Genomic DNA, 12,109 nt, shown 5'->3' with positions numbered 1-12,109 from the left:
CTATTAGGTTTGCCTACCAAATCCACACTTTCTGAAGCAATTTGTGAACACAGCCATCTTTCAGAATCCAAATTTAGCAATGCAGTTCTCCAGCCGAATAATGTGCACACGAACACATTTAACTTGGGTAAAGTGTGTATAAAAAATGAACACATTAGTGAAAGCAACATACAAAACGTAGGAAACGAAACCATTCTAACTAAAATTAAGAATGGAAACAGAAGGAACCAAAATTGGTGGATTTGGTCCTTCCTAATAGAAGATCACACATCCTTGTTTGGCTGAGCTTGACTACCAGCCCAAGTGAGCTGCAGTAGACTTTGGAGTTGCTGTACATGACGAGTCCTCTTACCGTAGTTCCTGTCTTTTCTGAGTGGCAGTAACAACTGCAGCTTAAACCAGGACTTCACCCAGCCTACCTATGTTGGGCCCAGCTAGAAGCGGGTATGAGAACTGAAAAATAACAGCAGTCTCAAAACATAACAGGCCTAATGAGTTCTATAAATAAGCAAAATAAGCCAAATTTTGCATTAAGAAACAAAGAAAAATCGGTACAATATATTGTAAGAAAGTATTAGAAAGCACGTTAAAAGTAAGGTAATAATTATAAGTACATTCAAAATCATAAATGTCAACTATATCGGGAAATGATGGGAAGTCCACAATTATTTTATCATTTTATTTTATTTTGATATATGTTATTTTATTTTATATAATATTATTTGATTTTAGCTAAGCGGTATTTGAAGTTTAAATTAACATCTTATAGTAATTCAACTTAAGAATTTTTTTCTTTGTATTGTGTATGTGTGAAGTTAAATTTGTAATGCTATTAATGAATTTCAAGAAAGGAGATGAAAGAAAAGAAAAAGCTCTGGCTCAAATTCAGTTCTCCTTTTACACACTCTGATTTTTTTATTAAACAATTTGTTCTGTCAAAATACACAGACACAGAAATTGTCCCTCCACGAAGCTGAGAGGTGATGGAAGCCCATGATGTGAATGGATGTGAAGCTCTTCATTTTAATTATGGTGGCTATGACCAATCCACCCATTTCAAGTGTAAATATATTTGGCATCATGCAGTTAAAACCTAGTTTCTTTTTCAAACAGCAGTCTTTGCTACTTCAGATCACAGCAAGACAGCTTTTGTATATTTCTACAAGCCATTCATAAGCTGTTATGAATTGCATGTAATGCTATCTAGCAGTTATCACCTAAAAACCGCAAGCAATGCATCCACTCATCTACATTTCAGAATCCGCTTTATTAAGAAAAATAGAGAAGGAAATAAGCTGCATGGTAACAGAGAGCCCAGGGAGGAGGTGGGAGGTTTAGCAATACAGAGGGCTTTGCTCACAGAAATGGAAATGCACCGTCGTTCGATCTTGCAAACGACGTTGCAGTTTTCTTTTCAAAACTGATGCACAAGCTGGATGCTTGACAATGTGTTTTCCTTTTTCTGTTTAAGGCAGCATTCAAGAGGCCTATGTACACCATGATGCCAGTTCCTGACCCTCAAAAGAGCTACTTCAAAATACAGAGATGGTAAAAAGTATGTTGCAAAATGGAAACAGGTGCTTCTTAATCTTCAGCAAAGTAGTCATCGAGTCCCTCCAGTTCCATTTCCTCTGTTGTATGTACAGAAGAGGAAGTGGAGGTTTTATTTATACTTGTCTGGCTGCTGTGCTTTGGTTGGGAGTTTTCGGGCTGCCTTTGTTCTTTCTTGATATCCTTGATGCCACCGAGTAGCTGCTGACTCTCTGCAAAATACTGATTTGGGTGGTTCAAAGAAAACCCAGTATCATTGACCTGTGCAAAAAAGAAGAAGAAGGGAAAAACATGTTCTGTCACTGTACTTCACACACCCTTGAGTTGAAATGCACACTAAAATTTTCACTTTGTTCAAGCTTTGAGATAGCCAGCGTTGAGAGGAAAGCTATACATTAGTTCAGCCTCCGTGAAACATTGCTCGATAAAAGCTGCTAAGAGCCAAAACATGTTTTGATACTCAGTTTCCCTGTCTTGTTGCAACAGCAACCTAAGAGGACAGGTTTGTTTGTTGTTGTTTTTTAAGAGACAAATACACAGGCCACAATCCGAAGGGGCAATTGCATAATAAACTGCAGGTAATGCTGAAGTTTCAGTTAGCTTTTTGGCTATGAGAACCACAAACATTCACTCCAGATGTAAATAAACAAAACAAAACCAAGTATTTGCTCAGGTGAAGTAACACACCAATGAAAGAAAAAGGAAAAGTCCTAACTGCACACTCACAGCACAAGCCTATGCATGTCTACTCAAAAGTAAGTCCCACTGGAATCAATGTGTCCTACTCCCAGGTAAGTGGATATAAGGTTGCAGAGTGGCACATCCAGAGAATGGCCTGTTAAGAGAACAACTGCTCTCGGTGTTAGGCTTGTATCTTCTTTCTACTCAATTGTATTTGTGAATGTCCAGGTTCAAATTCTACATTTCTGTGTGGGGAGACAACTAAATCAATGATAGTTTTACAGATCAAAACAGAGAATTCTTACCAACAAGTCAATTGTGGAAGCCATTACAAACAAAAGAGCCACCAAATTCTCACGGAAATAAATCTATATTCAGAACAGATTTTACACACACAAAAAACCCACACACATTCAAACTATGATTAAATTAGCTATCATTAAAGGCAAGCCCTAGCTGTTTTATTCAGAGAAGGCTACTTCCTCTGTGGAGAACGTATTTTCAAAACATTTTTTTTTAAAAAAAAATTTCACTGCATTTCCGAATAGCTTCCTTTGAAACCTCTTGGTGATTTAACAAGTAGCAATAAAAATAAACTTCTGTTTATAACATGCTGCATAAAGCATTAGTGCTAAGATATTAAGTAAAAGCTCTACTTTAAAGATGACGGGTGCTTGGGGTTTTTTTTTGGTGGGGGAACAAAGTTAGCTAATGTATCCTACATACTTTTCAAAAACATTTTGACCTTAATTCCTCTCGAAAGAAAAACCTGAAAAGACATTTAGTTTTAAATGGCTCCTTCCCCCTGCCCCAGTCTAGCTGAGGTAGGAGGGAGGGAGGCCCCACATCATCTATCGTGCCCTGTAAAAAAAACACAAAAAACACAGCAAAGCTTGTAATCTAAACTGACATGAGGTAAAGGACACTGGATTTAAAAACAAGTCTCTCTATTTCATCTGCTCTGTATTTCATCTACTAAGGCCTCAAAGCTTTTCTCAGATTCTGTTCATTCTAAGCAGTGTCCTTCCGTAACACAAAGCCTGGGTTCCTTTTGGTGTCGTATTGTGTGGTTTTACTAAGGATCTGAAGCAATGGTGTTGAACCTGTGTGTTCTTGGGGTTTTAATCAAGAAGCTACAAAGTGGCAAGTGATAATGAGGCAAGCTGCTATTACAAAAAAAACACAACACAAAAAATACAAAGCCATATGGAATTATTTCAGATACTGTATGCTGCCTTGCTATTTACACGCTTTCTCTCTCTCTAATAACTTGCTCTTACCTAAATTTTGACCACCAAGAAATCAAAAAAGCAAATCAATCCTTTTGTCTATAAACATAAACAAGATGCATATTTCCTGGAAAAGGAAAGCCATCAGAAAGACAACAATAACCACAATATCAAACGCATTGGTCTTTGCAAAGCTACATTTGCAAGTGGCAGTTTCCTTTTAGCCAGGGATATAAGCATTGCCCATTTAAATGGAGCCGCTCTAATTATATTGCTTGCAACCAAATGAGCTTGACAGCTTAGTAAAAAAAAAAATGCTTCAGCACATCTGTTTTATTATCCTTATTAATAATATTGGCTCAGCCAAATCACTCATGATAGCAAAACATTTATAGCTATCAAAGCACAAAGAGCACATTTATTCAGATATAAAAAGGCACCAGTTTATTAGTTAGGACAAAGAAATAATTGACACACAAACAAACAAAAACCTGAATGGGAACAATTCCAGCAGTTTGCCATAAGTAAGAATAACAATTCATTCCCTCCATTTGCCCCTATGAAAACTATGAATCTATTGGTCTCTGTGACTCACAGAGGGCACTAGAATTGCAATGCCACCAATATCTTTTCCTTAACCATGGATTAAGCTATAAATTTAATCACTTATATTTTGTGTTGGTTATATAATTGTTCTGTCTCCTTTTAAGAACACCATATTGTTATAGCTGTAACAATACAAGTGATAACTTAAGTATTTTTCCTTACAGTCTGACTTCTGGGGCTCAATTTTAAGATTTTGGCACCAGAAAGTAATTCCATTATATTTAAATAAAACTTGAAGTTCAATGTGGCACCAACACTCCCAATTTCTCAATACATTTCTAAGTAAAATAATAATATGCAAGTAACAAAGAATATATTCTACATTAGAAAGCGTAACCTTGAATTTCAATGCTTTGCTCAGCATTCTTCTATATTTAAATTCATTTTTTCCTCTTACTGTATTCATAAATATTTTCATTCATCACCAGGATAGACAGATGACTGATTGGTTTTTGTGGGACAGGGCAACAGAAAAAGCCATCAAATTCTGGCATCCAGTGGACAGGAAGATGTAGCAGCATGTTTAGAATGTCTTCCTTTTCAGTAAGACCAAAAATAGCAGGTCTAATCAGGCCCATGGGCTAGAGGTTCCCTACAACTGCTCTACGTAGATGAACTGACCATGGTTCAAATGCAAATGCAAAACCTACCAAGATAGGCAGCAAACCTAAATCCAAAATGGCCTCCAAAATGTTTGCTAACAAGGACAGCACTATTATCGAGATAGCTATGGGGGGGGACTAACACACACACACACCACCCTTTCATTGAGGACAAGGCTATTAGTGATTACAAGTCATGATGGCTATATGGTACCCTCTAGGTTCAGATACAGGAAGCCTCTGAATACCAGTTGCTGTGGGAGAACGATTGCCATTATGCTCTGTTTGTGAGCTTCCTAAGAAACAGCTTGTAAGCCACTGTGGAGAACAGGATGTAGGATTATATAAGTCTTTGGTATTGCCCAGCAAGATGGAGAAGTTATTAGGTTTTTCACAATATGTTCTGCATCTTTAACTTACAGAAATAAACTGATCATCCATGCTCAGAAACATATTCAAAGGCCCTTGCCCCCGGGGCAAATGGAGACAGACAAACACGTGAAATCATCCCATTTTATTGTTTCTCCCAATTGATGGGAAAGGGGCAGAGAGAACTATCCAATCAAAAGCAGGGAAATGGTGTGCAGGGTTTTCACCCCTTAGTTGGAGATGGGCCCTTGCTACTTGTCCTTCAATAGAAATAGGAAGAGAGGTGCAAATTACAAATAACTCCCCTTGGTTATGGTCAGGCAAATTGGAAACACCACTATGGACATTTGAGAGGAGGTGTATGACTTTTAAAATATGTAAACAGATATGTAATATGTAAATAGATATGGGTTTTTTTCCTTCAGTCTATGTGGAATAATGCAAACAACTCTAAATATACAAGAACTGGAATTAAGACATATGGATTGATGGTGTCTTTGGACAAAGGTGGAGTTCGGGTGCGGGGGGGGAGAAAGGTTTTCTGTTAGCAATATATTTAATCAATCTTTATGTACTTTTTTAAATGCAACTTGGAACTGTGTCTTCTTCCATCCTGTAAGAGGGGAAAACTGGAAGGAAAAAATGTAGAAATCAAGTGTTACTGCTTTATCTACATTTCGTTTGCTAGGACCAGTGAAACACCACTCCATAAATGTAAACAGTTTTGCTACAAAATAAAACAGCATAACCTCATAACATATTTGTTGATTATGTATGCACTAAACAGTTAGCAAATGCGGAGTGTCGATCCATACATGAAATGAAAGACATCTGCTATATACTCATTAACTCAGCGTAATTAACAAGGATGATGGCACGTGGTGAATGTGAACAGAATGTCTGAAGTTTCGCACAGGGTTTCTGCCACCAGTCTTTCCAATAATGAGACACATTATCACCTGATAAATAAGCACCACTTACGTCATGGGTCAGCTCAAAGTATTTCTGACAGGCCAACTGATAGTGCATGCCCTTCACCAGTTCCAAAATCTAGAAAAAGGAAAGTGATCGATATATTTAAAGGGTCTTTAAAACAGCTGAAATGTTCTGCAATGTGAACATATGACCTTTACAATTTATGGCAGGGTTTGACATAATACAAGAATCTGTAGTCTTATAAGATACAATGCTGCTGACATTTTCCTCCCACTTAGAATTGAAGTCAGATTATCCATAGACAGAGAAGAGGTTCTGCCTTCACAACCAGAAATCAACAGTTCTACTTCACAAATGACAGAAAAATGAGGAACGATGTGTACTGTCAGAACATATTGCGCTGCAAAATCTCTTGCATTATTTCAAATAAGTATCCACCATTTGAGCAACTGAAATATGAACTAATCAAGTATGCGGTTATAATTTATTTTGGATAAAACTTGCTCAGACATGTGCAACATAATACAACTGTGCTCCCAACTACAAATTGTGGTGGAAGTAATCCAGAAAAGAAGTTGCAGAAGGCACTACATTTCTACCCTCTCTAAGATCAGCTCTCAAAGTTAAGTTGTTTCTAGCAATGCTCCTCAGAACACGAAAGGGAAATCATCTGTTTTGAATTCCTATTAGAAACATCTCTCTATCTCTTGTAAATACAATTTGCTTTCCAATTCTACCTCATGTAATCTCTTCTGTCCTGCATAAAACATTCATTCTTATCAGCAGAATGCAACGCCATTTGAAAATTTAAGTTGTCTGTCATTTTCCCCCTCTGCTGCTATATAATTAAACTGTATATTCCCTGCTTATCAAGCTCAGGAAACCGCTGGAACTGAGAGATAGCCTCAGCCGAGAGAAAATTCTTGAGAAATGCAAATTCACACTCCTTTTCAAAAGGCTGACCTTTCCATGTCAAGCACAGAAATAAACTCCGGCACAAATCCCTACTGCCCTCATTATTGGAGGCTGCCTTATAGTTATTGACAGATGTACAAATATTTGCTGAATATATCAAGCTACAATGCTGCCAAAGAAGTGCTTACTGGGTTTGTTTTGCTGCTACAAGTGCAACTGATTAAATGTCTGCCTTTCTTGTCACATCCTGTTACATATCTTGTGAAAAACAAATCAACTTGCCAGAAGAGGCTAAAGTCTGGCACCGTCTATGTGCTTTTGAAATGGAACAGATAATAAAATGTAATATATAAAAAACTTGGCTTTGCTAATTGAAAGTGTTAATGCTGCTTTGAATGATACTGAAATGGTACCCAGCAGCAGCACATTTTGTATCAGTGCATCAAGTTTATGTAGTACATTTGATGATGTAAAAAACTTATTTTGGCTAAAGGATGGATGGATGGATGGAACAGCACCTTTCGCTTTTTGTGGAATATTGTATTAAAATAACACTGAACAATTGCAATAAAACTTGTAGAGTGTTGCATGCTTACATCAGTTACATCTGAGAAGAAAAACTGAGCAGGGATGCTGTCAAATAACTGAGTCATTGAATGCACTGCCAAAGCTTCAAATATCTGTGACACAGCCTCTCTGTAAGTAAGCACAAGTGTCTGGAGGTCTAACATGAACACTGCAGTCGTACCTTGGAAGTTGAATGGAATCCGTTCTGGAAGTCGGTTCGACTTCCAAAATGTTCAGAAACCAAAGTGCGGCTTCTGATTGGCTGCATGAAGCTCCTGCAGCCAATCGGAAGCCCCGTCGGACATTCGGCTTCCAGAAATAGTTCGCAAACCGGAACAGTCACTTCCGGGTTTGTGGCATTCGGGAGCCAAAATGTTCAAGAACTAAGCTGTACGAAAGCCAAAGTACTACTGTACTTCTATTTTCATAGCTGATATATGGGGACCATACCTTGTCAAAACGATCATGCCAAGCTTGGCATCTGAACAACCCTTCTTGTTGCCGCAGATACCCAGAAAAAGCCAGACCCCCAAACCATCCCATTACAGCTGTACCTGTCTCGCCAGAGTGGTGCATGTTCTAGTTATCTCTCGCTTGGACTATTGCAATGCACTCTATGTGGGGCTACCTTTGAAGGTGGCCTGGAAACTACATCCAGAATGCAGCAGCTAGACTGGTGACTGGGAGCGGCCACTGAGACCAGATAACACCGGTCTTGAAAGACCTACACTGGCTCCCAGTACATTTCCGAGCACAATTCAAAGTGTTGGTGCTGACCTTTAAAGCCCTAAACGGCCTCGGTCCAGTATACCTGAAGGAGCGTCTCCATCCCCATCGTTCTCTCGGACACTGAGGTCCAGCGCCAAGGGCCTTCTGGCTGTTCCCTCACTGCGAGATGCCAAGTTACAGGGAACCAGGCAGAGGGTCTTCTCGGGAGTGGCGCCCGCCCTGTGGAACGCCCTCACACCAGATGTCAAAGAGAAAAACAACTACCAGACTTTTAGAAGACATCTGAAGGCAGCCCTGTTCAGGGAAGCTTTTAATGTTTAATAGACTATTGTATTTTAATATTCTGTTGGAAGCCACCCAGAGTGGCTGGGGAAACCCAGCCAGATGGGCAGGGTATAAATAATAAATTATCATTATCATTACTATTATTATTATTAAACAGGTGGCGATCAGTGCTTATCTTCTAGGAAAGAAAGGTGCTGGCACTCAGCATGAAGTTGTTATAGTAAGTGCCACACTTAAAACCAGTGCTTTTCTCCTAGAAGAAAAGGTGCCTACCTTTGAGTACCCACAGAAGAAAGCACTGCTGGTGATCATAGTATTCATTATTTCTATTTATTAAATTTGTATGCTCCCCTTCACCTGTAGATCTCAGGCTGGTGCGCAACATAAAATTACAATATTAAAAAACACCACACAGCATACATAGTAAAAATAAGAATGAAAACAAACCAATAATCCCCCCTCCCACAACACATTTAAAAGGGCATTGGATGTCCATCAGTCAAAGGCCTGGATGAAGCGGAACATTTCTGCCTGGCACCTAAAGGTGTAAAATGAAGACTCCAGGCAACCCTAACTGGGGAGAGCATTCCATAAATGGGGAGCCACTGCAGAAAAGGCTTGTTCTCATGTTGCCGGACCTCTCATGGAGGAGGCACATTAAGAAGGGCCTCAGAGGATGATTGTGGGATCCGGGTAGGTTCATAAACAGCAGGACAGTTGGGCCATTCTGTATAAGGAGAGGGTCTAGATTGGTGTCTATTGACTTAAGGGCCAAAGCAGGGATTGGGTTCAATGGTTGACCAATAATATTAGAAACTATACCAAAAATAGTGTGCCCATACTCACACCATGAATGAATGAGGGTTCCTCTCTTGTCACAATCCTGGCAGCATTGGGATGAAGTCACACAGGTGATACGAAATTTAAGCTATAGTCCCAAGTGGCATGGGGCTTGTTTTACATGTAGTACGTTTTGTTTGGTTTTACCAAGAGCAGCTCACTCACTCCTTTCCATCTGCTTTAGAGGCCAACTCAGATGCTCAAGAGAATTTGAAATATAAAAATCAGCCTGGGAGGCCACTGTTAGGAAATCCCCCCACCCCTCCAAAAAAAGAGAAAGAAAAGAATACAGGATGCTGCTTTGCATGTGCAAATCCTTAAAGGGCTGTTTGCCTAGCAGCCTGGAACACCATCCTCAATGCAATATGATTGCCAGGTTTTCCCCAGCCCCCTTAGTAAACATCACAGCCTAGGCCGAGTTCCCTGTTGCAGATTTTACCATGAAATTGGAAACCTCTCTAGCCAAACAAAACTTTTGTGATTATTGGCTTAGCTATGCAACAACCCTGAATCCCACCAAGGTTCATGTGCTTTCCATAATTAACACTGGGCAGCAATGCTTTGAAATGTACCTAATCCAATGGCCCAATTTTGTTGCAATGGCAGCTATGATTCTGGGAATCCCCAGGTGTAGGAAGTGTGGTGACAGATATCCACACTGCAGGGTGGAACAAACTGGTCCTCAATCCTCCAAAAAAGATTTGACAGCTGACCTGTTAAATGTTGCCTTCCCAGCACTGCCAAGGAGAATACATTTTTTTTAATTACTGCATGATGCACTCTAGCACAAGGAAACTGTCTGTACCCAAGCAAATATAAAACCACTATTTTGTGGCCAAATGAAAATAATGCTATAAATCCTACCCACCCCGTCCCTTTACTTTCTGAAGCATTGCATATTATTTCTCTTGTAGCAAAGGAAGCCAAGGCTTCTGTACCTTTAACAACTGCTGAGAAATTTGGCAAGTGCATCTTGTCAAGGAAGGAGAAAAGACACACGTACTAAAATTGTCTCTTCTAAAAAGGTAACAGAAGTGCTGGAACCCTCACCTTTCCATTACTTGAGAGACTATTAAACAATTTCTTAGCACTGTAACTCAAAAGATATTGAGATCAGATGATGGGGCACTGCTGTCACACACAAGCTTAAAATAGTTAATTGGCTTCACCTTCCTAATCACAGATATTTTCAGGTACGCAAGGTCAGTTTGAAGCCATTTTCAAATAAAATAGTTACTTCTGTTCTTAAAAGACTCAATCTTTCCAGCAAAGAATTTGTTGCATTTTATCTATTTCTAACCTTCATTTTTATTTCAAAGGTGACTTAAAATGTGATTGAGGTGCAGCTACTGGAACATGCTTAGCAATATTCCCCTAGTTCCAGGCCAATTCCACAACACCTCAGCTTGTTCTCTTAGGGCTTTGCAAAAACCTTCATTTATTTGCTTATGTGAAGCAAACCGCTAGTGTCTTTCTTTGTGCATTTTATTTCTAAGATTTAACATGAAAAATCTACAGGAGCTCCACTTTTGATAGCCTATAGGGATTCAACTCAATTTTTTACAAAAAAACCCCCACACCAAAATAGACTCATTTTTGGCCAGCATGGGGCTGAACAGAATTTATACATGCCTGGCTTCACACTCCTAAGGTACATAAAGGGAATCGAAGTTTTGGAGCTTAGTTTTGGAGCAAGTGTTGTGAAATACTACATTACTCCATAGTCAAAGATCCTAAAATAGCTCTCCTGCAAATAAACCTGTAACCTTACCCAACCCCCAAAGACCTGCTTTTCAAGCTCCTTCTGGCAGCAAGAATCATGAGGTCAATGAAATGTAAAGAAAGTATCATAGCTTCTTATATGGACTGAATTAATAAAGTCTGGGTAATTATATTTACTTAGAAACCTCAATGTGTTCAATCAGACTTGCTTCCTATAAGGCAAACTCAGCCCTCCAGATGTTTTGGGACTACAACTCCCATCATCCCTAGCTAACAGGACCAGTGGTCCTATGCCTGCTATAAGGCACTTTTAGGAGGCCCATAACCAGCATTAGTTAACACAGAATTATTATGCCTGTTGAGAGTCTAAGTATGCACGCTTGCTTTGCATCGCACACACAGTACTTGCACGTATTATATGTACAATTTATATTTATATTACAAATATTACATTATATGTACAACACTTGTATATATTATACATACATATATTACTTATATTCAATATCATATTATCAAGTTGGCATACAATAAGCTTGCCATGTATAAATATTTTTTATAAAGACATATAGAGAAAACCAACAAGGAGACTTGCTGACAGGTACAGAACTTCCTTTTTTGCAGAAAGAATGCTGCAAAAAAGAGTCAATCAGTAATTCAAAGCAATAGTAGCAGAGAAATATGAGTCAACATTATTTTTTTGAGGTACGTTGAAGCGAGGCGACGTATATTCCAATGTATGGGAATTCAATGTAGCACTATGACAATTGTTCTGTCAGCGCAAACACCAAACCTGTATTTAGGGGGCAAGCCCTGTTACATTAGCAATTATTTAGCAGTCCTAATCAGCTGAATCTATGAGTGTAGCTTTCTTGTGCTTAGTTTAGGGGGCTGCACTTTTTTCTGATGTTTTAGGGTTACCTTGAAGAAGAAGTTTCAGCTAACCTAACTGTGTTCATTTGGAAGGGAAGAAATTTGAAGTTTTCTACAGAATATGTACAAAATTATTCTAGCATTTCATTAGCAGCTGTTAATGCCAACCACCGTAGTTAATGACTTGAACCACCCAAAAGAACT

The 12,109-nt window shown here is 38.9% G+C and overlaps 1 protein-coding gene across 1 annotated transcript in view; it reads right to left on the bottom strand.

Annotated features, from left to right (window-relative positions):
* Window positions 1-889: 889 nt before the first annotated feature.
* PRIM2 (DNA primase subunit 2) overlaps window positions 890-12,109 on the bottom strand; it is a gene marked incomplete at its 5' end in the record, with an annotated part of 65,628 nt that continues 54,408 nt past the window's right edge. The window contains 2 exon segments of the mRNA XM_083607265.1: window positions 890-1,812; window positions 6,020-6,088. Of these exon segments, the coding sequence (XP_083463391.1) occupies window positions 1,585-1,812; window positions 6,020-6,088 (297 nt within the window). The 3' untranslated portion in view covers window positions 890-1,584.

This window comes from Podarcis filfolensis, assembly GCF_964270895.1.
Source record: "Podarcis filfolensis genome assembly, chromosome: 3".
Classification (NCBI taxonomy): domain Eukaryota; kingdom Metazoa; phylum Chordata; class Lepidosauria; order Squamata; family Lacertidae; genus Podarcis; species Podarcis filfolensis.
Note: the sequence above shows the minus strand (reverse complement) of the source record. Positions and strands in the feature narration are given on the sequence as shown.